Genomic DNA, 27,314 nt, shown 5'->3' on the forward strand with positions numbered 1-27,314 from the left:
ATGTTTCTAAAATGCTGTCAAGTAAAGCAAGCAGATGGCAGTAGTTGTACCTTTCCTCCAAACATCCTTTTTCGTTAGATTCAGACTTGCTCCTTTTCCTTCTGAGGATGGACAGCCATACACCTGTCTGGTCCTTTTCACTCCTTCAGCCGCCCTCCTTCCCGCCAGCCTTCTCTATGTTCTGCTCACTCTGTCCCCAAACACCTTCTTCTCCCTCAACTTTTTTATTCCCCTTCTTATTCCCACAACTTTTAGCCGCCTCCTTTAACATAAATGTAATGGCTGGGCCTGGGGGTTCTGGATGAGCACCCCATTCTGGACTGCCAGTGTGGAGAGGAGGCTTCACCGGAAACCAGAAGTAGATGCGATAGTCTAGGCCTGAAGCCGGCTGGGAAGCTGGAAGGAAGGCAGACATGTTACAGCTCAGTTCCAAGAACAGAGTATGCCTCGAGGTTTGTCTTCAACATCATACTCGTGGATTCTGTCTCACTTTCCCTGTCTCCTCTTTCCTTCCAGTTCCCAGAGGCCCTCCGTCAACAACCATCTTGGCGTCCTCAAACAAAGTGAGGAGCGGGGATGACATCAGCGTCCTCTGTACCGTCCTGGGGGAACCTGATGTCGAGGTGGAATTCAGGTGGATCTATCCAGGACAGAAGGTAAGGGCTGTGCCCCTTCTCAGCCAGCTCAGTAAATTTAGTTTTGTCCTCCAACCCCCCCCCCCCCCCCCAGGTGAAGAGATCATAATGACTGTGAGAAGTGTGTGAAACTGTATCAGGGGCCAGGTTTTACTTGTTTTCTAAGCTGTTCCAGTAATATTTACAAGTGGCTGTTTTAAAGGACAGGAAAAAAAAAAAAGTGGGTTCCATTAGGCAGTTCAGTGCCTAATGTTATCTTTATATGTTATTTTTCTTCATAACCCTTAAGCGGGGACGGAGCCTGAAAGAGAAAGGAGGGGGGCTCCCTCTTTCTCCACCCCCATTTCTGGGTCAATTGGAGGCCAACTCGTCTCCCTCAGAGTGTGCGCCCTATACGAGCTATGCCCCGTGGTGAGCACATCCACCAAGTGGGCATATAAACCTAGGCCCTGGCAAAAAGGTGCCTTGAGGCCAGAGATAATTTTAAAATAGACTTTCCATAAGAGCAACACCTGCACATTTAGCCTCCGTGCCCGTTTTGCTCGCGAAAATAAACAGCTTTGCTACCAACATGGAATAATCCTTTCGTTGCCAGAGAAGATTTGGCCTCCTAAGACATACTCAGTAGCCAATACACTTCTGGCTCAGGGGCTGTGATTGGTGGAAAATAAGTCTCCCTGGAGAAAAAATATTTTCCTGGTAGTAGGTACTTGTTTTTAAAAAGTGTGGTCACACTTTGAAGACATCCATGATTTTCAATGGAAGTATATTTTGGGTTTTTTTGTTTTTTTTTTTTAATGAGCAGAAAGTGTATTTATTAATACTGGTGATATTACAATCCTGTTCAGCAAATCCAAAACACACAACATTCGGCTCACCATAGTTGGGTGCAGCCTCTCCAAAGTGACCATCTCACTTTCTAGAAATAGGGAGTTAGATCATCCAGGGCATCGTGTTATCCATTCTTGGTACAACTTTGCTCCCACTGGAGTCCTTTGGCCTGGCTTCTCCCTTCACCAAATCTGAACAATGGGGAGCTCTTATTTACTTACACAGTGAGTGCGTCAGGCTTTTCTGGCTTGAAATTCTTTTTTTTTAATTTTTATTAAAAAAAACTTTTTTAACGTTTTTGTTCTTGAGACAGAGAGAGACCAAGCATGAGCAGGGGAGGGGCAGAGAGGGAGACAGCATCGGAAGCAGGCTCCAGGCTCTGAGTCGTCAGCACAGAGCCCCATGTGGGGCTCGAACTCACAGACTGTGAGATCATGACCTGAGCTGAAGTCGGACACTTAACCGACTGAGCCACCCAGGTGCCCCATCTGGCTTTAAATTCTATAGTCCCAGAACTATTGAGTGGGCAATGTGAAGGGGGGAGCAGCAGCAATTTTTATCCATGTTTCTTGCCTAGTACCAGTTCTATGTTCTTGGGGTTCCAAAAGAATTTAAGTGGAAACTTAGGAGCAAAACGAGCATTCCAAACAGTGTAATGTTTGCATATACTGTAAAAGCTCCCCTGTGCTGTATGTACCAAATAGTCTTTTAGGTGTTTGGGCAAGAACCGCCCCCCCCCCCCCGGGTGTGGGGTGAATGGGACCTGTTTACAGCAGCCTATTGCTTGTGCTGCAGCGCTTGGGGGTGTTGTTCAACAGGATGAAAGGCCTGTGACGATTCAAGACACTTGGCGGCTGATCCACAGAGGACTGGGGCACACCACAAGGATCTCCCAGAGCATCCTGACAGTTGAAGACGTTGCAACCACTGACGTAGGGTATTACATTTGCACTGCTCGGAATCTCCAAGGGGAGACTACAGTAGCGACCACTGTTGAGTTTTCCTGACTTGGAAAATGAAGTATAATGAATTGAGGGCAAGTTCATTTGTGCGCATGGCCGGCTTTGGGGTTCTGGTGACTCATGCTTTGCCGGAGGCTGCCGTTCGGTGCCAAACCCCGCCCCCTGCCCTGAGAGTCAGACCCAGACGTCCAAACTCAAAGGAAGTCATTCGGTCTAATAGTGTTAACTCCTCTGACAGAAAGCATGTATTTTGATTGCTTACCTATGTATCTGCATTTCTACTTTTTATAATAAAAAAGCATAGATGTTAACTTTGTATACTCATTTCTAGTCAATGGGCAGGTTTTGGTACAAAATGGGCTAAGTGTTCGGTTTTTTGGTTGAAGGATTTGTTGGGGGCCCTGCTTGGGTCAATACCAAAGATTCTATTCCATAACACAGGAGATCTAAAAATTAAGTGATATGTGGTTCAACTATATATTCAAAATGATGTGAAGGTATCAAAAACTGAGGCAAACTTGCCCTTTTTTAGGCTGCTGCACTCCAAAGTACTAGCTCTCGATGAGTCATTCAGTAAGAACCAAACATGTGTTTTTACAACTTTAACTTTCCATATAGATTTCTGATTCAAGGAAGATTCAGCTTCATTTAGGCTTTTTTACTACCTCCAAAAATACTTGCACTGTAGCTGTTCTCATTTTCTTACCTGATACAACAGAAATTGTTAAAATCAGTTGGAGTTTCTCCAGTACCCATAGCTGGGAATTCAGAGAAGCTTACCTGTGAGTCTAGCTCTGTGAGCCAGATTTCAGCCCATGACCAACAGGGTGGTTGCACTGGAAACCCCTGGGGACACAGCTGAAGAGGAGACGGACGGTCACTGGTACCTTGAGAAGGGCTGAAAACCGGGTGACGCTTCGGAGGGTGGAGTAGGTCAGACGTCGCAATCCTTATGTTGAATATTCCAGCATTATTTATTTGATCAAAGTAAAATACACTTTCCATCACTACAAACTGAGCACAACTACGGTTTACACATCCTTATTTTTATGACGTGCCAACGTTTTCCGTCCTACGTGAGAAACATTTGGTTTGAAAAAAAAAAAATCTTAAAGTTCTGTTTCCTATCTTCTCTCCTATTGTCTCCCATTCTCTGAAGACATTTTGTATTAATTGTGTAAGATTGATTTCCCCAGACACCTAAATGGTATGGAGGACAGCAGGGAACAGCACAAGAGTTACCATGCCTAGGAGATGGATGGCAAACCCGACTTTGGCTAATGGCATTGAAAACAACGCAGAAGGGCAAGCAGAGAGCTATTCCCGGAGGTGGCAGTGAGCCTAAATTCCCATTTATCAGAGGCAAACACAGAAGGTAACATACATAATACACTGTTGGAGGTTAAGGGCTTCAGACACAATCACTAATAAAAACAAGCATGCATCGTGAATATCAGCTTGCTATGTAGCGTCCATGTAGATGACGACTCAAATATCCACCTCTAGTATCCTGAATCTGTTCTTACACTACAGGAGTTACTTGTACAGCCACTGGACGTCAGCAACGCGGGTTAGTAAATACTGACATGCAGGGACAGGGAGATAAAGCCACAGTTCTTCCTTCTACTTCCCCCCAAAGTATCAGAATTGGGAGAGGTAATAAGTTTTGAAGAGAAATTGAATTGCAGCTTGGAGGGCGTTGTACACATCACATCTTCCACCCGCTGACTGACCATTCTGCTACCTCAAGGACAGAGAAGGATTCCTCCAAGAGGACACAGAAGCTCAGCACTATCTTTCCAGAATGCATTATTAAGTGCATCATTGCCCTACACCAGCTGCTCCTACTTAGCCGTAAGCACTGAATCCTACCTTACTCCCTTCTACTAGCTAATGCCTTATTCTTCATTCTCTTTAGGGTTTCCCAACATTTTTACTGTCACATCCAGGCCTTGGTTTGTTTGGAAAGTGGTTTTGGCACCTTGATGATGAGCTGGCTCTGGAAAACCTATTCCTTGTCCCAGAGAAGAGTAGGTAGGAGGTAGAAGGTTTGCTTTTGTGGCTCTGGTGAGGGGTGGGGAGTCGGGGGGGGGGAGGGTGTGTGTGGAGAAGAGGAAGAGGGCAGAAATGAAGACAACGGGAGAGCCAACAATCTGTGGGGATAGCTCAGGTCAAGGTAAAAATAAGGCAGAAGCAAACCCACTGGTCCTGCCCCTTTTCTTTATACAGATTTTTAGAAAAATTAGGGTCTTATATTTGCTCATAGCCTGAGAAAATAGATTGTAGTATAATGTTAGGTTTACAGAGGGAAGTTAAAAACCTACAGAAAAAAATCTAGCTAGTTTGAACTGATGTGGCTGAACACTGAGAGACTGCCAGCAAGTTATCGCAGAAGGACAGAGAGCTGTACGGACGTGGACGAGTCCCAGCTCGTCGTGTCATTACCGCTCCCCACTGTCAAGGGCTGAGCCAAGTTGGTGGTAGAGAGTCTTAATTCAAGCAACTACTGCTCCTCCCTCTATGGCTTTTGCGGAAGTGCATACACGGACTAGCATTCGGTTAGTACATACCCAGCTGTGTGTGGCACCTGCCTTTCAGGACACAGCGAAGGAGGTGGCATCAGACACGGGACAGTCTGCCGCATCCCTTCCACTCACACATCCCCAGTCAGACCAAAACACAAATCCCAAGAAGGTGTCCGCGGTGAAGAACATTATAAAGGTTATACATCTTTATCTTAACAGGCCCCTGAGAGTTTTCTTTCCGCCTTATGCTTAGGTGAAAAAGGCAACAAACAAGACCCTCTTGTTCTTTAAGTGCTTTGTGCAACAGCGTCCGTCCATGCGGATCCGTTCTGAGGTCTTTGGCCAGGGGGCTCTTGGACGGGGTCCAAGTCTTCCTCCAGAGTGTTCCAGTCTCAGAAGGAGCCTCGGGGGCGGCGACTCTCCAGTTCCAGCGTGGTTACTACATGTCCGCTACTGTAGCTCTCACTCCGTCGAGCGTGGTTAGGGTCAGTCCCGCACACCTGTTACAGATGCTTTCCGACAGTCTCCCAGCTTCCAGAAGGCGTCATCTGGGTGAGATGCTGGGGCTGGGGCAGGAGCCGGAGTTCCTCGGTGGCTGGAAGGGGACGGCGGCGGACGTGGGGGACCTCTTAGGGCTGCACAGGTCCCCGTTGTGCAGCTTCCACAGCAGCTCCTCGTTCTCCATGGACAGTCTCTTGTTGACTTTGGACTCCTTCTCCAGGGACTCCTGCAGAACTGCCTGCTCAGTGGAAAGTTGCCTTGAAGACAAAAAAAGAGCCACAAACCATGTGAATCTAAGTTAAAAGTAACTTGAAAAAATTCTTACTATTTAAAAAAAACGTTTATTTTTGAGAGAGAGAATACAAGTGGGGGAGGGGCAGAAAGAGAGGGAGAGAGAGAATCCCAAGCAGGCTCCATGCTGTCAGTGCAGAGCCTGATGTAGGGCTTGAACTCACAAACCATGAGAGCGTGGCCTGAGCCTAAGTCAGACACTCAACCGACTGAGCCACCCAGGTGCCCTGAAAAAATTCTTACCATTTGAGCCCCCAAAACAATCCCTTTGGAACAAAAGGGAATCCTGCACAGAGCTGCAAGATGTGGGGGCTTTGGCTGGTGGAGAAACGCTGGGCACGTGAGCCAAAGGAAGAGCACGTTTGGGGGCGAGTTGATAGTCGGCTACGTGACCCTCCCACAACTTTCTCCATGTCTTAGGACTGTCTTCTGTTTGGGGCTGTTTGCTAGCTACTCTTGGATGTTCCTTCTCTGATAGCATTCTCAGAGTCAATAAGCCAAGGGTCTCGGGGACCGCTTGCCTATTTAGGGGACAAGCCATTCGGTCCACACCACTGTGGTAAAAGCATGCATGGCTCCAATCCTATTTTCCACATGGAAATCAGTACCTGTTTAACCACACACTTCAACCCCATTTCCAGAGGTACATGGGTGGAGTGCGGTAAGAACGTAACACTGGACGTGGGAGCTCAGGAACAGTAGGGAACAGTAGAGCCATTTTTACCTTGAAATTGCCATGTGCTTGTCCATCCGAGCTTTCAATTCCTCATTCTCCTGCTGGAATCGCTTCAGTTTGTCAACCAACGCTGTGTTGTTGTCCACCTTGGTGTAAACGAGAATGCCAACATTTTTACATTAAAAATAAAGCCCCTCATTCCCTGAGGCACGTTCCAGACACCAGCACACTTGGAGAGATTTCATTAAGGTAAGTTTGAAGATCTACTAACATATCTGTACGCTGACATGCCGTGAAAAGATTCTAAGGCAGCCAACACAAAGCATCTGGATATGTATTTTTAAAAAATGTAAGCTAGGCCGCGTGAAAACTGACAGACCCATGGGTAACTGGTTTGTCCTAGGTCATACTGTTTTTAGAATTGCCCCCCCGAGAACTGGTGCCCTGCCCTGGGCAACACTGGGGGCTGTGCCTCTTTCATAAGTTTCCAGGTGGTGAAATGAAAACAGCAGCCAGCCTGCCTGGGTCTATCAAGGGCACTACAGTTTCCTACAGCCAATTCAGGAGAAGACAAAAAATCCCCATGTTCGATGCAAACTCCTAGTAAGCCTACAGTTCACAATTCTTGGCAGTGTTTACTACGGCCTTAAGTGTGGTTTCCAATCTCTCTCTGGCATTTACCTCTGTAAGTCACAAGGCTCTGTAGAGCATCAGTTGAGACAAGGGACACTAGAGAAAGCCTCCCTCCTCAGTTCAGTTGGAGATATTTTGTTCTCCTGCTGGCCTGGCCCGGGCTAAACTTTCAAGGAAAAGGAATTGATCAGTGGAGATATTAAAGCATAAAATCCCAGAAGCCATTTAATCACTTAACGTGATGATGAGCTGATCACATCCCATTTACTTTCTAAAGGTAAGATTTGATTACTTGCTTAGGAGGTGACATCACAGCTCTGTCAGAATTAATTCTAACCCCTGTCTTTGTAGTGCATGACTAATCTACTCTGATTATGACTTCTTGGTTGGGAGTCCTATTGTCCTTAACGTTTCCTATTACCCAGATCAACAGTGAGGACAAGCCAGTCAGGTGGAATTTCCAAAAAAAAAAAAAAAAAAAAATGAGACTAGATTCTTTTAAGAAAAAGAGAACCTTGGAATTTCCAGTAATTATAAAGGAATTCAAGATAAAACATGAGGTGGGGAAATCTCGAATTAGAGATTGGGCCATGACTGGCCTGATGAGATGATCGCATCCAATTCCTCATTTTATTTATTTTAAAATTTGTTTTTAGTGTTTGTTTATTTTTTAGTGAGAGAGCACAAGCAGGAGAGGGGCTGAGAGAGAGGGAGACACAGAATGGGAAGCAGGCTTCAGGCTCTGAGCTGTCAGCACAGACGCAGGTCTCCAACTCATGAACCATGAGATCATGACCTGAGCCAAAGTTGGATGCTTAACCATCTGAGCCATTCAGGCACCCCAATGCCCTCATTTTAAAGGAGAGGGTTTGGAGAGTGTGATGCTAAGTGAAATAAGTCATACAGAGAAAGACAAATACCATATGTTTTCACTCTTATGTGGATCCTGAGAAACTTAACAGAAGACCATGCGGGAGGGGGAGGGGGGGACAAAAAAGAGCTTAGAGAGGGAGGGAGCCAAAACATAAGAGACTCTTAAAAACTGAGAACAAACTGAGGGTTGATGGGGGGGGTGGGAGGGAGGGGAGGGTGGGTGATGGGTATTGAGGAGGGCACCCTGTTGGGATGAACATTGGGTGTTGTATGGAAACCAATTTGACAATAAATTTCATGTAATAAATAAATGAATGAATGAATGAATGAATGAGAGGAAACTAGCCATGGGGACGTCACACAGCTAACCACTGGCAGAAATCGTTCTCATACTGAAGCTTTCCTACTGACAAAGCCTCCTTGTTTTCTGAGAGTCTTATTTTCTACAGAGGTTTGGAGCTTACAAACATACCTCATTTTATTGTATTTCACTTCCTTGTCCTTTGCAGAAACTGTGTTGTTTTTTTTTTTTTTTTAAATACAAATTGAAGGTGTGTGGCGACCGGTGTCGAGCAAGTCTATTGGTGCCATTTGTCCAACAGCGTTTACTCGTTTTAATGTCTCTGTGTCACATTTTGGTAATTCTGGGAATATTTCTAACTTTTTCAATATTATCACATTTGCTATGGTGACCTGTGATTACAACTCACTGGAAGCTTAAATGGTTAGCATGTTTTTAATTAAGGTCTGTGCACTTCTTTTTTTTTTTTAAGATACAACACTATTGCACATGAATAGACTTTTCTATGCACCGGGAAACCAAAAAGTTCAATTGAGTCACTTTATTGCAATATTGGCATTGTGGTGGTCTGAAACTGAACCCACTCTATCTTTGAGGTATGCCTGTAAATAAAGTAACCCTGGGTTTACTTGTTCTATTAACTCATTCTTCTGCATATGTGTAGGCAATGCTAACTAATACCATGATCCCTCTTGTGCATGGCAAGAAACAAAAATATTTATGGCTCAACAAAAATTAAAATGTGCTGGTAATTTGACAGTAGAGGCTGTTTTTCGTGTATATGGTATTTTGACAAGTTCTGATGCATGGTAGCATATGGGGCAACAAATTATTAACAGGGTTATCTGCACCATCGATGACTGCCAGATTAGCTGAGTTATCAGGCTTGACACAACAGGGTCACCCTTGGCAGGAACTGGTATAAATACTAGGTTAGCCCTGTTAATAATCCCTAAGAGATCTTTTTTCCTTCCTTTAAAAAAACCAAAAAAGCAAAAAAGCAACCTTGAGACACCTGGGTGGCTCAGTCGGTTAAGCGTCTGACTTCAGCTCAGGTCATGATCTCCCGGTCAGTAAGTTCGAGCCCCACATCGGGCTCTGTGCTGACAGCTCAGAGCCTGGAGTCTGCTTTGGATTCTGTCTCCCTCTCTCTCTCTGCCCTTCCCCTGCTCACACTCTGTCTCTCTCAGAACTAAACATTAAAAATTTTTTAAATCCATAAAAGGAAAGAATGGAAGGAAAGGAAAGGAAAGGAAGGAAAGAAGGGAAGGGAAAAAAAGAAAGAAAAATTTAAAAAACATAAAACAAAACTGCCCAGCAATTCAAAATGCCCGTAGATCCAGACGGGGGCTCCGCCCTCAACTCCCTCAATAGAGATGTAATGATGTCTCTATAAGAAAACTGAACCAAACACCAAAACCCAAATGAACAAAAAAGCAAACAAAGAGTGACCTCCAGGCTCCCTACTGTCCTGAGCCGGTTTGGGCACTCACTCAGTCAACAATGAGTCACTCATAACTAGGGGACAAGGGACAAGCACAGTGAGGCAGCTGGGACAGTCAAGAGCAAAGTACACAATGGCTGGGACCACGTAAGCTGCCTTGCCAAACCCTGCCCCCTTGGTGAGACTCCCGGCCACCAGCCACTGAGCTCCAGGGCTGGGCACACCGCTCACACACGGCTTTGTGGCTGTGGACTCGTCACTGGCTAACATAAGGGCTCTGTCCTAGAGGCCACAAGCTAAGCTTCATTCATATTTTTCATAAGGCTTGCATTTGTCCGAGTTAATGTCATTAGAGCACAGCTCTTTTATCACATTCTAATTCACGACAAAGATGAAGAATCGAGATAGCAAACTGAATTGCCCTAATGTGATTAACTTACATAGTCATCTGTTTCGGGTATAGGACACCAGCTCAGAGTTGGTGATTATTAAAGTACTGATTTTACGATATTTTAAAATTCTTCTTAGGTGGGTTAAGATTCACAGACCACTTGAAATGGAAGCCTAATTTGTTTGTTGTGCTTTTTCCAAGGACCCAAATTCTATTTTACATGTTCCTTGCAAAAAAAAAAGTTCCAAAAGGAAGCAATACATAAGCCTGGAGCAAACACACAGAAGGAAATGTACCTTCTTTTACCTTGTGCACATTTCCAAGTATCTGTAAGTAGCACTTAAAACCACTCCACAGTTGTAGTTCAGAGCCCAGTTGCTATTCCACAGACATTGTTCTGTTGGGTCAAACTCTGAAAGAAACATACCAGTTTCTCCATTTTCATTAACTTGACGTCCTGCTGATGCAGTTTTTCATTCTTGATCTCCAGCACGGCTTTCAGGCTTTCTAACTCTTGCTCCAGGTACATGATCTGAGGGTTCTTCTGGAATAGACACAGCAGAGCATAGCTTTGACTCATCACATAACACAAGGTGTTCAAATTCTTAACCCAGTCTTTGATGAGATTTAGAACCTGAGCAAACAGGTAGCAAGAGATTTCTACCTTCTTACAGCTGCTTCACAGAAAGGTCAAAAGAAAAGTTAAGAGAACTACAAGCCCAAAGTCTTCGGTTCTAAGAACATAAGAAAACGTTTCACCTTTGAAAATCTCACTCATTTATCAAGAATTCATTTATCAGGAACTTAAGATCAAAAAATATTTTACTGGAAGAGGAAAAAAAAAAACCCATTGCTTATAATACAAAACAACTGTCAATAGGGATGAGGCCATTACAAGCCCTTTCCTGGTGTTTGGAGGGAAAAAAGGCAACAGCTGTTCTCTCAACAAAGTTAGTCAACTGATCAGGAATAAAAAGGCAGTATATTTATACTGCTCTCTGGAAAACGACAAAATAACCATAATGTTCTGAGTCTTTTGGATTTTTATTATGATGGGATTATACCCGCCTGGCCATACTTCTCTTTTACACTTTTTCTCTATTTTAATATGCACCATTAAAATGCTGTCCAAGATGGGTGGCTCAGTTGATTGTCTGACTTTGGCTCAGATCGTGGTCTCACGGTTCGTGAGTTCGAGTCCTGAATTGGGCTTGTCGCTGACAGTGTGGAGCCTGCTTGGAATTCTTCCTCTCTCCCCCTCTCTCTGCCCTTCCCCTGCTTTCTCTCTCTCCCTCCCTCTCTCTCTCTCTCTCAAAATAAATAAATAAACTTTAAAAAATAAATAAAATAAAATGCTGTCCGAGGTAAAAAAAAGGGGAGATGTTCTCTTAGACCACACCACTAAGGTGGAATCCTGGCTCCTTGCTTTATTTCTGGACATCCAAGTGAACCATCCAAAATGTCTGATACAAACAAACAGCGCAAGATCTACTGATCACATGTTGAATGAGGGGCTTTCTTAGACAAGCATCAGTGGTGTCGATCATCCAAACTATCCTTCTGGGCAGTGGTTAATGCTCTGGACCAATCCTTAGGGAAGATCAGGTAATGAATCTTCAGGGATTACCTATTCAAACACTTCACTACACAGGAGACTGTGAGTTCCACAACCCAGGCAACCCATTCTGGGAATGTGCCAGAGCCAAAAAGTTCCCGGGGCAGGGATCACACCCAGGTCTGTATCACTAGAGCTCTTTCCAAAATTTCCTAAGTCTCATACACTGTCATCCTTTTACATATGAGGTTTGGTTTTTTTTTGGTTTTTTTTTTGTTTTGTTTTTTTTGCCCTGAAGATAGAAAATCCTATCTTTTGTTAAAAGGAAACAGTGTAATTTACTCTGTCATTTTTTAATTTATTTTTTTATGTTTCTTTATTTTGAAAAAGAAAAAAAGAGCATGATCGGGGAAGAGGCAGAGCGAGAGACACAGAGAGTATCCCAAGCAGGTTCTGTGCTGTCAGTACAGAGCCTGATGTGGGGCTTGAACTCACCAACCAGGAGATCATGACCTGAGCTGAAATCAAGAGTCAGACGCTTGGTGAGCCACCCAGATGTCCCTACTTTGTCGATTTTTAAAAATTAGAGCATCCAGAGCCCTGCTCCCACTTCTCTGCCCGCCTGTCCCTTTCTCAAATGTGCTCTCCCACAACAGCAGGTGCAATCACACAGCGGGGAGGCAGGAGATAACCCCGCTTTCCTCAATCTGCTTCCATTAGTTTTCAAAAGCTGCTGCACTTCCAGGAAGCTCTTTAAAAATCTGCTCCTGGAACCCTGTGTAAGGTTTACAGCCTGCATTTAAGTCTAGATTTTTTGTTTTGTTTTGTTTTAAATCATTGCTTTGTCCAAGAATCTTCCAGAATAAATAGCTTTGAAGTTGCATTGAATATGACCTCATCTAATTGCATTCAAATGTCTAAGAGGGTACCCAGAGACATCAGCAAAAGAGTTCACTGAGAGACCCACACACGTGTGCTTCCTGAGCCGGCAGATTCTAAGTGGGAAATAACTTTTCCTGCAGCCCCATGCACACGTGTATGGAATGAAAACGGTGGCACCGAAGACAGAAACAGGAAACATTTTTTAAATTCTCAAAAGTAGGATGGGGGCAGGGGAGTAGGGATACAAGTTCCAAGAGAAAGCTGAGCTTACAAGATAAATCTGTACTTTTCGAAAGGGAGGATTACCCCTATGACCCACTGCTGAGACATAACAAGGCAAAGGATGAAATGCCTATATGATTACAATATGCATCAACCTTGACAACATAAGCTGAGCGAAAGAAGCCAGACACAAAAGGCCACACAGAACACGATTCCAGTTATATGAACCTCCAGAGTAGGAAACTCCATGGAGACAGAAAGAAGTCTGGGGTTTCCCTAGGGCTGGGGGGTTTCGGGGGTGGGGGGAGGAAGGTGAAACGAATGCCAACGGGCACAGGGTTTCTTTTTGAGGTGACAAAATGTTCTGTAATTAGATAATGGTGACCAATGCACAACTTGCAAATCACTGAACTGTACGTTGAAAAGGGTGTTAAATTTTTTTTTTTTTTTTTTTAAAGGGGGCACCTGGGTGGCTCAGTCGGTTGAGCGCTGACTTTGGCTCACATCATGATCTCATGGTTCATGAGTCTGAACTCTGTATCAGGCTCTGTGTTGACAGCTCAGAGCTTGGAGCCTGCTTCGGATCTTGTGTCTCTCTCTCTCTCTCTCTCTGCCCCTCCCCCACTCTGTCTCTCAAAAATATAAAAAAAAAAAAAATTAAAAGGGTGAATGTCGTGGTATGTCGATTATATCTCAGGCTACCAGTTAGTTTAAAAACAAACAAACAAACAAACAAAGGGTAGTCCTCACATGAAACCCTGACGCTGACAACTTTCCTGTCTTCCTGCAGTTATTAGCCTAGACTGCTTGCAATCTACTGGGCTTGACCTGTATGTAGTTCTTAGAATTTCTAAAAGGACACCAAGAAACAAGCCAGTTTAAAAATCACTCTGCAATTTGGAGAAGGATTCCAAACCCCTATTATTTCTCTAGCTGCTGAACACTGACTGGACCCTAAAAGGCAGCTGAGCAGAAGGAAACTCAGGAGTGATGGAGAAGCACACACAACTTACTAAATTTGCTTTCTCTCTTGATATTCTTTTTTGTTCTTCTGATTTCAACTTTTCATTTAAAGCATCATTTTCACTCTTCAGATCACTGATTTGTTTCTAAAACAAACAATGAAATGTGGAACACAAGTTAACAAGCAGACACCAGAAACACAGCAAATGTACACAGAAACATTACCCAAACCACAGGAACCTCAAGAATGAGGACACTTTTGGGGGGCGGGGCTAAGTGAGATTTACTCACCTCTAATGATTCCTGCTTCTCAAAAAGCATATCCTCGAGGGATTTCTTTTCTATTTCATGGCTTTTCTTGATTTCTGGAAAGAAGTAATTTTTTGGAGGCAACGACATCATGTAAGATCACTGTTTTCTACAGTTGTTAAAGCACGTAGATGTAAGAGTTAATTAAGAAGCAGTATGACTATGTCACTTTATAAGATGTTATTATACAAATTAAACCATCTGTTCTCAGCTTAGCCCTATGAGGGAAGTAGGGCAGATATATTTCCATTTTATGACGGAGAGCATGGAGGCCCACAGAAGCCCAGAGGGCTTAAGAAACACAGAGCATCCTTCTCAGGGGAGGACCTCAAAGACTGGCCTGCACACTCCTGCTCTGGAATTTCTCTGCACTTTTCCATTTGCTCTTCATGACCCAAACAGAAGTCTAAAACTAAACCCATTTCAGAGGCACCTGGGTGGCTCAGTCGGTTGAGTGTCCAACTTCAGCTCAGATCACGATCTCGCGGTTCATGAGTTCAAGCCCCGCATCGGGCTCTGTGCTGACAACTCAGAGCCTGGAGCCTGCTTCAGATTCCATCTCTTTCTCTCTCTGCCCCTCCCCTACTCACACTCTGTCTCTCTCTCTCCCTCAAAAATAAACATTAAAAAAAAATTAAAACCATTTCTAGCATGAAGGAAGAACAACAACATTTACTAAATGTCTACCCTGGGCCACTTTTATATGTTCTCTAACTTCACATGACAACTATTTTTCTGACGAGAAAAGCCTCTGCCAAAGGTCACCCAGCCAGTTCTAACCCCTTGCCCACATGCTTCTCTGTGGGAAGCATGGAGCTAAGTGCCACAACTTCTGCGGTCCTCTGTGTTCTGGAAGCAATGGCTCCTTCTTCTCCTTCTACTTCAACTCTTCCGCTCATGATGAAACAAGTATAACAAATTCTTTCTTGATTCAAAAAGTGCCATCTGCATTTCACAGCATCCTTGTACAACTTGAGTTGGTGAGCGAGGGTGCTCAGCATGGATCCTTTATTGTGGCCAGGATGTAAACGAACACTTTTAACTTCCCAGGACCTCAACTGGTAAAGAACAATTACTACCAAAAAGGCCCTTACATTCTTTAAAATCCATCCTATTTCTTCAAAGGCTGGCATCTATGACAAACTATTATTTGCATCCTAAGGGGAAAAGGGCATCTGCTAACAATGAACAATGCAAAAAGAAAGCAAAAACACTCCACACTGAATACCACAGGGTATTCTCTGGAAAGGAAGTTTATGAATCATTTCCTTTTTAAAACATATCATGCTGTTCCATTAGACCTGATTCTATTTTTTTTTTTTTTTAAAGCATTCTTGCCTGAAAGGGAGGTTTCATAGGCTTTCTTCAGCAATTCAATTTTCTCTGAGTGGCTAGCTTCAATTTCCAGCTTCGAGGTTTCATGGGCAGCATTTAAGTTGTCAAACTAGAAGAAAAAAAACAAACAAACCCAAACAATACTTTACCAGTAAAGTTAAAAGTCTTAAGTTGAATAGTAAGCAGCAATGTTAGGAGATTTGACTCATAAGCTTGCATTCAAGTTACAGGGCTGCCCAACACATGAAAAGAACCACCCGACTTGGGGACGTGGGTCTGCCACTCCCAATTCTCCACTCTGTTTTTACCCACCCCCCACCCCCCCCAACCCCGCCCCAGGGGGGAGTCCAAGCACACGAGTTCTCCAGGGTTCATGGATGGAAATGGCCAAGTCCGTCATAAGGAATGAGGATATATTTCACAGTGATAGGACCACATAAGATCCACGCCTGTCATATCGGCCTTTATATATCCTCAGTCCCTAGCACATGCCCGGCGTAGGCATTCGGTAAATATTTGCTAAAGGAAAAACTGATTTTAAAGGGGAGCAAGGAAATTGAAGACAAGTTCATGATACAAGGATATGTGAAAAATATGGGTTATTCAATGCCATTTTAAAAAATAAAAAATTCACAGTAATTTTTTTGCAGTATAACATCAGAATGCAAAGGGATTACTTCCAGGTAGTAGGGTAAAGGGTGGCTTTTTTGGTTTTTTGTTTTTATTTTTCTTTCTTTTGTCTTCCTTTCTTTCACCCAATATTGCTTTGATCATAAGGAAAAAAATAATTGAAAAACCCCTTTTCACTTATTTAAATAAACAAAGGGAAGTTCAAAGGAAATTCATCATCAAACAACAATCAGAATTCAAATAAACAGCCACGATGGAGAACACGCTCAGGCTCCAAAAGCACAGACCTGCTCTTGCAGTTGGTTTTTGTACTTCTCCGCTTCTTCAATGTAAATGTTCTGGAGCTTTTCACACTCCCCGGTGTAAAATTCTTTAAGCCGATTCTCTAGCTCTGTTAGATCGGTCTGGTGCTGCTGGTTCAGCTTCTGCACAAATCCTTCATAAGCTATTTGCAACTCATTTCTGGCTTTTTCTAATTTCTCACAGGTCGATGAAGCAGTGACTGAAAAGAGATGAAAAAGGGAAAAGATATTTAAACTGCTAAATGTCCTAAAATCCTAACATTCAAGCACAGGTGTGAGGACTCTGGAAACATTAACACAGTACTCACAGTACTCAGTTCTCTCTTGACCAGACTTTCAAAGGTAATAGTATAGAAGTGAACAGTAAGAACAAGAGCAAATGGTCGCTGGCAACCCCCACCCCCAAAACCAAACAAAATGAAAACAAACAAAAAAAGCCCCACACAATCATCTAGCAAGAAGTAACAGAAGTACTTGAGAACCAGGTTTCCAAGGGAGGATCACCCTTTTGTATGTTGCCCAATCAGTGCGGGGGCCATAAGGAGAGGAGGCTCTGATTGGCTGAGGCGTCTCTAAGGTTGGCCAGCCAGTAGGGAGACGCTAAGACACAGAGGAACAGCGAAGACCAAAGAGAAGAAATAAACGGATTTTAATCTTCCACTTAATTTGAGCTGATTTCAAAAGTACAGTAATGAAAACAAAGTATTAGAATATGTTGAACACAAATGACCAGGGCATAAAAACTTCAGGAAAAACACATTTTAAAAGCTATCATATAAATATATCGTTTATATTGTTGATATACACAGGTTGATATTTTTAAAAGGCAAAGTTATCTGAAAAACAGAATTTGAAATCGGAGCATCTTACTTCTTCAACCACCACTACTGAAAACACACAATCGTTAACGAAAAATTTTCAGATTTGCACATAAAGGCATATAATACAACCAGACTGTAATAAATCTTGGAAGATCTCGATCATTTGTCAGAAGTTTGACTCTGGACTTTTTTAACCTTCCTTCACTGACATTCAATACAGGTGAAACCAGTGCTACTCTGTCAGAATTCGTGTTCTCAATATCCTAAAGCACCCATGGACTAATACAGAGTACTGGTACATCTGTTGTTAATCCTTACCTCCCTTTTGGCAAGCAATATAGATTTCTGGAATTGTGGAAGAAATAAGATTGTTTTAGGGCAGAGAAAGGACAGTTTAGTTTAATGATAATTCTAGCTAAGTAATGTGGAACTGGCTGGCTCCTGGGATGAATTTCCAGCAAGGAGGTAGACTTGTCTTCATGGTTTCTTAGGAACATGCCATGTAGTGGTAGAAATATTAGTCACTTGTCTCCTATTAGTATTCTTTCAGAGGCAAAATGGACCATATTGAATAATGACAAGAATAGCTTCTTCTAAAGAGAACCATTAAAATTCAAATAAATCCATAAATACTTACTGAAGGGGAAAGGAACATAAAAAAAATAAAAACTACTCAGTGAATGGCGCTCCTCACACGTTATCTCGTCTACCTCTCCCAGAAGTCCTGTGAGAACCTTGTTACAAAATGAATAAGGAAGTCAACACAGGGGGTACACAATTTGCCTATAAGCACACAGCTAAATAAGTGGCAGGAGACTGGACTGTTGTAAGCAGTTTGGATACTGATTGTCTACATCCAAAGCCTGTGCTTCTCCCCCACCCCACCCGGCTGTCCTTTGTGCCAGAGACTGGAGAGAAACAACATGGAGCCTCTCCTTGGGAGGCTCATTGTCCAATGGAGAAGATATACACTTCTGAGAAACAATACAGGGAAGTACCTAAGGGTCCAATAAATGGCGCTCACAGTGGTTTACACCCAGCTACGATGGCATGGAAGTTGGGGTCTTACATTTTTTTAAGTTGTGGTAAAATGTAGGTAACATCAGTACCTCAGATAAATGGAATCATACAGAACCTGTCCTTTTGTGCCAGGCTCATTTCACTCAGCACGTCTTCAAGGGTCATATGTATGTTGTGGTATGTGTCAGAATTCCCTTCCTTTTGAAAACTGGATAATAGTCCATTGTGCATATAGACCACATTTTGTGTATCCATTCATCTGTCAAAGGACACTTGGGTTACTTCCACCTGTGGGCTGTTGGGAACGCTGTTATAAACATGGGTGCACAGACATCTGTCCAGGTCCCTGTCTTAGTTCTTTTGAGTATATTCCTGGAAGTGGACTTGCTGGGTCATATGGTTATTCTGTTATTATCTGAGCAACACCGTCCTGTTTTCCATGACAGCTATACCATTTTTCATTCCCACCCGCAGTACACAATGGTTCCAATTCCTCCACACTTTCACCAAAAATTGTTTTCTTTTCTCATATTATTTTTTATAAGCCATTCTAATGGGCGTGAAATGGCAGCTCACTGGTTCTGATCTGGTCAGTTTTGTTTTTTTTTTTTTTTTAATTGAGCCACGTGACATAAATGCCATCCTGATACTGAGGGTGAAAACTATTCTACCATGAACAAAGGTGGGAAACTGCACAGCGTGCCTTGGGGACCAGAACTTTCACAAAGCATAACAACTGGAGGTGAGACCCAAAGAGGTAGATGGCGGCCAGATTATCAGGGTCATCAAATGCAGTACAGACTGACAATTCAGTCCCTTGGAACTAAATTTTGGAAGTTATTATTTTTTCTTTAAAAGAGTAAAAGATAATGGTGATGTTGATGGTTACATAACACTCTTCACTTTTCCTTTTTATTGTACTAATTATTTACCAAAGGAGGGGAAAAAAATGATTCAAGAAGGCAAATGTTAGTCAAACAGGTACACACAACATTAGCTTCCACTAACCTTCCCAAGTACACAAACAAAATGATGGCCCCACAAGCTTCCTTGTGGGAATCTACATTATAACACTCTATGAAAGTAGATGACAGAAAAATATTTTGCAAGCACTCAATGAAGATGTCCAATAGCTTTCTTATTGGTTTCATGTCATTTTTACTTAATTCTCTTGGAATTTGAGAGATCAGCCAAAAAAAACCCAAAAAAACAAGTAATAGTATGATCACAGACCATCTGAATGCTCATATCAAAGACAGAAATGTCTAAGTGAACCAGAAAATAGAAGATCATCTATATGAAGTTAATAGTACGCTACACCCACCCAATTTTAACACATTTGTTTGTAATGAAACAACGGTCAGTTTGAACGTATATCTACAGTACATCTGGGTTTAAAATCAAATAGGATATCTGGAAATCCTCTCACGTTAGCCACCGGACAGGGTGTTTCCTGTTTAAAAAAAAAAAAGAGAGAGAGAGAGAAAAGAAAAGAAATAACAGAAGAGGAAAAGCTTGTAAGTGTTTAATTTTGTTTGCCACTGTGAGCGAGGGGAAGGGAAGGCAGAGGGGAGGCAAGGGGTAGGTCAGAACAGGGAGAGAAGGGTTTACCGCCCTTAGTACAACCATCCCAAGCTTGGGCTCAACCCCAGGCAGTGACATCAGCCCACAGCTGTGCACAGACCTTTGCTCTGCTACCGGCCTGGCGTGCCGGGCAGACAACAGCTGGACTGAAATCATCCCTCACACCAACAGCTTTACTTTGAACTAATTGGCCTGGGCTCCTGAAGGAAAAATGTATTTGGCACAAAGACTCTTGGAACACTTTTTAAGGACACCCATGTAACCGATGCATCAAGGGTTCTGAGCGCTCCCTCTCCGCCAGACACACACAGTGGGGGGAGTGCGGGAGGTCACCTGGGGCTTCAGTCATGGCCCCTTCCTTGTGCTGATGACAGTTTAGGAGAGCTCCTTAAGGCCATCTCAGCCCGGTCTTGTCCTCGCTTACTCTCCGGAAAGCCACTCCCTTTCAGACAGTGAAGCAGGCACCCAGCAAAGTCAAAATAAAACAGGGGATCTTTCAGAATTTCCAGCAAGTGAGCAAGAGGTTTTTCAGTGCAAGCTGACACTGTTTTCAAGAAGTTGTTGCACAAATACAAAATCCATACAGTACAAAGGAATCTTTCTGTCCTGGTGTCTTAATCCTTCCATCAGGCGACTGGTAAAAGCAGGTCTGTGACTAAAGGTGCCGAGAGGCCACTGCCCGTGCAAGAGCTGGACACCCATAACTTTTGTACACGCACTGGGATGCTGCAAAAGTTATCTCCAGCGTCCGCCTCAGCATGAGTTTGCAGAATTAGGAAAGAAAGAAACCAACTCATTTACAAGACCAGCCCTAAAGCCACAGGCCGTGTTAGAGGCAGACCTTTTCACCCCGGGACAAACTATGCCCATGCAGAATTCTCGGCCAATGACAGAACAGGAACACAACATGCTTCAAGCATATAGAACTGAGCAAGGAAAAAAAAACATTTCAGAAAAATGGACAAATGCCTGAATTTTCTCCTTTTCATATAACTTATTTGGATGACCTCTGGAAAAGGCTCTGAATTATAATCTCTGAAAAGGAGAGCTGGATTCATCCAGGGTCCTCTAGTCCTTATCCCCGAGAACCACACGCGCAGCTATTACCTAATTTGTCCTGGGGACCTCTTCTAAGGGGGGAGGCTAGACCTGTATTCTCTCCATCTCGTAGACATCAGTTTCCCTTCGGTGACTGATAAATGCATGTTTACAGAGAAAAGCATCACACAACCATGGCCCTAACTTGGTCATATTCTTCATGACTCCTTCATTTTTGGATCTGGGTAGCACGGTTCATCACGAGACAACCCCAAATATTTTAACTCTCAGGAACATAAATAAAAGTCTTCATAGAACAGAGCTAGAATAATTAGGTGCAATTCTCAGTCACACCATTTACCTGCCACGTGATTTGAGCAAATTATTTAAGCTTTCTAAACCTTCATTTCCTCATTTTTTTTTTTAAATGGAGCTAATATTGGTAGCTTCCCTGCAGGATTAAATAAAATAACACACACGAAGCCCCTGACCCAGTGGCTGACCAGAGTCAGCGTGCAATAAATGTTGCTGTTATCCTTACCCGCCTTACAAAAGACCACCCGTTCAAATGTGTTTGAAGAATCGTCAGAGACAGGCTTGTGGTTCCACGACAGAATGTGACAGTTAAAAAGCAGCCTTGTGTAGCATTCAAAGCTACACACACAGACACACAGGATAGGGTACCATAGTTCTCTTGTTCTTGGCACTGGATGTAATAGGACTTTCCCAACTTGTAGGTGATTTTATCTAAATTGGACATCCAGTATAAAGAAGAAAAGGAAAAATAAAGGGGAGGAGGTAAGGTCACATGGAAGTCACACACACTTTCATGATGCCACATCAGAGATTGTGACAGAAAGAAAAGATTAACAGGAAAATAAGACGACTTCATTCCCCACTGTACACACATACTTTCTCTAGGTGCTTCTGGCAGGCGTGCCATGGGGGCCAACCCTTCTCTGCACCAGCTGTGGGGGGATCAAGATGTCTGCGTCCTACGTTTCTTGCCTGCTTTAGGTCCCCCCGCCAACCCCCGCCTCTGGCCACCTGGGGAATCAGACACCTGCTTTTCAGTGCTGGACACCTTCACTCTTTTTTCAATATACTTCTCAGGGAAAATATACTTGCTTTTAAAGCTCTTTTTTTTTTTAATGTTTTATTTATTTTTGAGAGAGGAGAGACAGAGCATGAGTGGGGGAGGAGCAGAAAGAGGGGGAGACACAGAATCCGAAACGGGCTCCAGGCTCCGAGCTGTCAGCATAGAGCCCGACACGGGGCTCGATCTCACAGACCGCGAGATTATGACCTGAGCCAAAGTCGGAGGCTCAACTGACTGAGCAACCCAGGCGCCCTGAAATATACTTGCTTTTAAAAAAAAAAAACAACAACAACTTGTAATTGTGGAATAATTTTACAGAAAAGGTACATAGATAGTACACAGAGTTCCTGTACCCTTTCCATCTAGCTGCCCCAATTGTTAGCATTTTACATAATCACGGGACATTAGTCACAATTAAGGTTTTGACACTGGAACAATACTAGTAAGTGTGCTATAGACTTTTGGATTTCACCAGGTTTTTTCACTATGCTTTTTTTTTTTTAAGAAAAAAATTTAGGATAATTAAAAAAAAATTCTAATGTTTTATTTGCTTTTGAGAGAAAGAGAAAGACAGAGTGGGGGAGGGGCAGAGAAAGCGGGAAACACAGAATCCAAAACAGGCTCCAGGCTGTCATCCCAGAGTCTGTGAGGGGCTCTAACCCATGAATCGTGAGACCATGACCTGAGCCGAAGTTGGACACTTGTCTGATGGAGCCACCCAGGTGCCCCTAGAAAAACTTTGGCTCTTCAGAGAAGCTGCAAAGAGAAAACAGTTTCCAGATACCTCTCATCCCTTTTCCCCTAACATTAATACTGCACATTACCAAGGGACCTTGACAAAACTAAGAAACCAACACTGGTATAGTATTATGAACTAAACTCCATACTTTGCCCCTTTTTTTTTCTGTTCCAGCACCCTATGCAAGATATGACATTGCATTCAGTTGTCATGTTTCCTCAGTTTTCTCTGGTCTGTGAGTGGGTCTTTCTTCCCCCTCCTGCCCCCCATAATCTTGAAAATTTTCAAGAGTCAGGTATTTTTAGAATGACCCTCAATTTTGGCTTGTCATGTTTTCTTTGCATAGTCCACTGACCCAGCAATTCCACCAGTAAGAATTTATCTTACAGGTATATTCCCACACGTGTAAAATGAAGGACATTTGAGGTTACCCACTGGAGCATTTCTGTAACAGCAAAACATCAGAAACAACCTAATGTCCACCAAGAAGGAACACGTTAAATTATTTGTGGTGTATCTATGTGATGGAATAAGATCATTCAACAGCTATTAAAAAAGACTGATAAAGTTCTTTGTGTATCGATCTTTAAGAATGTTGAGTGGAAAAGCAACGTGCATGTCAAATATGCTCCCACCTGTGTATCAAAGTAAGGGGGAAACCAATCTATAGCTTATCTTACTACTCCTATGGCCCAGCCCCAGAACCCTGAATGGGAACACTATCTTCTATCATAGCAGCATAATCACTTCATAATATTATTCTTACTCTATGGAAGAGAAATCCGGTCAGGACATGCTGCCAGAGTGACTGACGGGCTACGTAGGTTACTCTCTGAAACCAGGGTCTGTTTAAAATTGGAGATAGTAATTTAAGTGAATAAGGTAATCAGTAAGCCATTTTTAAAAGGTAACTTTCTACTTGGGGGAAGGGCAGCAGCCTACAAACAACGAAAGGCTGAGTACGCAGACTGTCCAACAACGGGAAAGTCTAACTTTCCATATCTCAATTTCCTGGTGTTGCAAGGCAGGAATAAACACCACCTGATCGGCTAATCATAGCATTTGGTGAGGATTTTGTAGAGCACATCTTCACAAACTCTCTGTGGAATGATCATCTCCTCAGAAGACGTCCGAGTTTTACTTGCCAAGACGTACTACTTTTTCATATGACCAAGAAATGTGGCAGTCATGTGATACACAACAGTCTTTTTCCAAATTTCATAATGAGCTATGAAGGGCTTTCTGATCGCTCTTGGGAGTTACGTGAATCAACATGAACTGATTTCAAAGCCACTCCCTAATCATAACTTACTAGGAATCTACTTTTACAAAAAAAATGCCTGCACCCTCAATTCTCCCATAAATAATATCATCTTACATTTAAAGGTCAGTTTCATACTTCTTTTTTTTTTAATTTTTTTTTTAACGTTTTATTTATTTTTGAGACAGAGAGAGACAGAGCATGAACGGGGGAGGGGCAGAGAGAGAGGGAGACACAGAATCGGAAACAGGCTCCAGGCTCTGAGCCATCAGCCCAGAGCCTGACGCAGGGCTTGAACTCACGGACCGCGAGATCGTGACCTGAGCCGAAGTCGGACGCTTAACCGACTGAGCCACCCAGGCGCCCCCAGTTTTGTACTTCTACAAAATGCTCTCATATCTATTCTCTCATGTAATATGATAGTGTTTTGAGTTAATAAAATAGGTATCATCTTAAATCTCATTTTACTGGAATGGGAACTGAAGTAGCAAAGTTGGGTCCAGAACTCAATCCACTCAACATTTTCAATTCAGGTTCTGCAGCACAGAACCCAGAACCTGATCTCTGTGGCTATTTCCTCAACCTGAGAGGCAGAAGAGAGAATTTAATTCATACATACAATGGATGCCTGAGTGTATTAGGGCTTCTTTCTCTTGTGGAAGCTAGAAAGACTTCAAGATAAGGCAAGTTAGAAGGAAAAAAAAAAAAAAAAAAAACACCCAACTTTTCTCTACACTGATTAGTCCTGACAAAACCTTACGCAAACGGGGGATGATGATCTGGCCCCACCAGCCAACGTGAGCACACAGGTGCCAGCTGGGTCTCCATGGGGCCTGTGGTTCTCCCTGCCAACACAAGTCTGAAAAGGCTTTGCTGTTTTTCAACTTACTCACTGGCCAACAACATGCTGCAAAACAGATGTTCTCATAATCACAGCAGCAACATTCCGTGGACCAACGAAAACATTTAGGCACGAAAGTGGACTGGAGATGCAAGCCTGGCGGAATAATTGGCATCATGTTCTAAGCTTCGGGCCTGAGAAAAATCAGGCAGGACTTTAAAGAAATCACACTGAGACCAAAGTAATAAATGGAATGTTAAACGTCCCTCATGCTTCATTTTTAGAGTACGAGGTTCAAAAGGGCAGGTAAAGTTGATGGCATTCCTAACATTTGGAAGCCTAGGTACAAACAAGAACGGGCTCTATTCAGTTGGCACTATTTGACATTACTGTTTATTCGCTCACTGTGCTTACCTGATTCTTACAGACTTTCTGTAAAAGAAACAACATTCTGGACAACCATCATGGTGTCTAAGTGTAGTCCAGGGAGCACCTACATGATAATCACCTGAATGGTCATTGAAAGTGGGTTGCTGGGGGTGCCTGGGTGGTTCCATCAGTTAAGCGTCTGACTTGATTTCCACTCAAGTCCTGATCTTCTATTGGTGGCATTGAGTCCTGCGTCGGGCCCTGCACTGACAATGTGGAGCCCGCTTGGAATTCTCTCTCTCTCTCTCTCTCTCTCTCTCTCTCTCTGCCCCTGCCCCATGCACACACATGCAAGCTCGCTCTGTGTCTAAATAAACAAACTTAAAAAAAAAAAGAGTGGATTTCTGGGCTCCATTCCCAAGCCACCTGAGTCAGAACTGTGAATCAGCATTTTAACCCAGTCTATTTCATTACACAGTGAAGTCTGAGAACCACCATTCTGGACAAATGACATGAAATTAGTCAACACTGAACATATCAAAACTGGACAAGGACAAGCTAGGACAAGGAACACAGGTTTTCAAAACTGATACCCCCGGTTATGTTGCGCATCTATACAGGTGACAGTACATAACCTTTTACTTATAGACATAGCCAGCCAAAGTCTGAATTTAGGATGGGCAGACGTGGATAGGGAAAAATGGGCTAAGTCTGAGGTGGTCAAAACCATCTTCAATCAACTCAGCGAGAGAAAGAATTCTCTTTTGGTATACTATTAGTTTTCATTACGTTAATAGTTTTTCTTCATAAATCCCACTTCAAAAATCACTTCTGGAATTGTGCAACTCCAAAGTGACCTAACTGTAAAGAGTTTTTCAAATTACTTGAAATACACAGCCTGTTAAACCACAACTGTAGATCAAACTAATGAAAGAATTAACACATGCGCCAAGGTGTATGGTGGCCTCAAGTTCACAGACACCAGTTGAGTGTTGATTAGACAATTTATACCTTGCTTTTGGCAACGCTAAGTCACTTTTCCCTAACTGATAATAGCAAAACCTATTTTAACCTAACAGTGTTTCTTGAACTCTTGACTCAGATAAAAAGATTCCAAAAGTCATTACCAATGCAAAGGAGTGTCTATATCACATGATTTTCCAACCTTTGAAATATTTCATCATGGTTTTCCCTGTTATGATGAGCAGGAGTTTGCTAGTCTAACCATGCTAGGTTCTCAGCCAGGCGCTTTGCTCTCTAGCTGCTTGACCTCAGGAAGGTTACTTCACTTTTAAGCCTCAGTTTCTTTTCCTTCCTTCCTCCCTCCCTTCCCTTTCCTTTCTTTTAATAAAATACTAACCAGTAGACAAAGAGCTGAATACTGCTGTCAGGAAAGAGCTGGCACTCAGTAATGTTACTACCATACCCAGTGCATAATTTTTATACACAGAGGAAAAAAAATCAACTAGTCTTTTGTAATTATGGGAATTACTGCAATTCTTAGTGAATTAAGGGTTCAAATCCCACTTGTGTCATTATATAGAAACAACCAGGACAGATCTATAAAAATGATGTGCATTACCTGAACAACGCATTACAAATAATGCTAAGTTTATATGAATGTCTGTGAATAAAGGCATTTCAAGTTTTTGTTTTTATTTTTATTTTTTTTAATGTTTATTTATTTTGAGAGACAGCAAGCTTGTATATGTGCGGGCAGGGAGGCGCAGAGAGAGAGGGAGAGAAAGAATCCCAAGCAGGATCTGCTCTGTCAACACAGAGCCCGATACAGGCCCGATCTTATGGTATGTGGGATCATGACACGAGCAGAAATCAAGACTCAGACACTTAACCAACTGAGCCACCCAAGTGCCCCAAGTTTTTGACATCTAGTTCATTTGACCAAATACTTAAGTCTCAGTAGAATTAAAAAAAAAAACTTAAATAAAAATAGATGGAAGGTGTCTAAAAAAGATGTACATAGATATTAATTTTGACAGCTAAAATACCTTTCCTCCATTAATTTAGATAAAAATGTGATTCTAATGATTAATATTAACAAAAAACAATAGAAACCCCCAAAGACCATAATTATGGTTCTCTATTTTTTTAATGTTTATTTATTTTTGAAAGAGACAGAGACAGAGTGAGAGTGGGGGAGGGGCAGAGAGAGAGGGAGACATAATTTGAAGCAGGCTCCAGGCTGTTAGCACAGAGCCTTACGTGGGGCTCGAACCCATGAACTGTGAGATCATGACCTGGGCCGAAGTCGGACGCTTAA

The 27,314-nt window shown here is 42.8% G+C and overlaps 2 protein-coding genes across 10 annotated transcripts in view; one reads left to right on the forward strand and one right to left on the reverse strand.

Moving 5' to 3' along the window:
• PDGFRL (platelet derived growth factor receptor like) overlaps positions 1–2,739 on the forward strand; it is a 69,431-nt gene extending 66,692 nt beyond the window's left edge. The window contains exons 5-6 of the mRNA XM_049631725.1: positions 517–656; positions 2,285–2,739. Coding sequence (XP_049487682.1) covers positions 517–656; positions 2,285–2,473 — 329 coding nt within the window. The 3' untranslated portion in view covers positions 2,474–2,739. The remainder of the gene's footprint in view (positions 1–516; positions 657–2,284) is intronic.
• Positions 2,740–3,378: 639 nt separating this feature from the next.
• The window catches only part of MTUS1 (microtubule associated scaffold protein 1), a 169,851-nt gene continuing 145,915 nt past the window's right edge, over positions 3,379–27,314 (reverse strand). For all 9 annotated transcript variants that reach the window (XM_049631717.1, XM_049631716.1, XM_049631718.1 and 6 more), the window contains 7 exons: positions 16,247–16,461; positions 15,333–15,438; positions 13,977–14,050; positions 13,736–13,831; positions 10,491–10,607; positions 6,470–6,567; positions 3,379–5,711 (listed from right to left, as the gene is read on the reverse strand). In XM_049631717.1, coding sequence (XP_049487674.1) covers positions 5,498–5,711; positions 6,470–6,567; positions 10,491–10,607; positions 13,736–13,831; positions 13,977–14,050; positions 15,333–15,438; positions 16,247–16,461 — 920 coding nt within the window. In that variant the 3' untranslated portion in view covers positions 3,379–5,497. The remainder of the gene's footprint in view (positions 5,712–6,469; positions 6,568–10,490; positions 10,608–13,735; positions 13,832–13,976; positions 14,051–15,332; positions 15,439–16,246; positions 16,462–27,314) is intronic.

The sequence above is a fragment of the Panthera uncia genome, chromosome B1, assembly GCF_023721935.1.
Source record: "Panthera uncia isolate 11264 chromosome B1, Puncia_PCG_1.0, whole genome shotgun sequence".
NCBI classification, from domain to species: domain Eukaryota; kingdom Metazoa; phylum Chordata; class Mammalia; order Carnivora; family Felidae; genus Panthera; species Panthera uncia.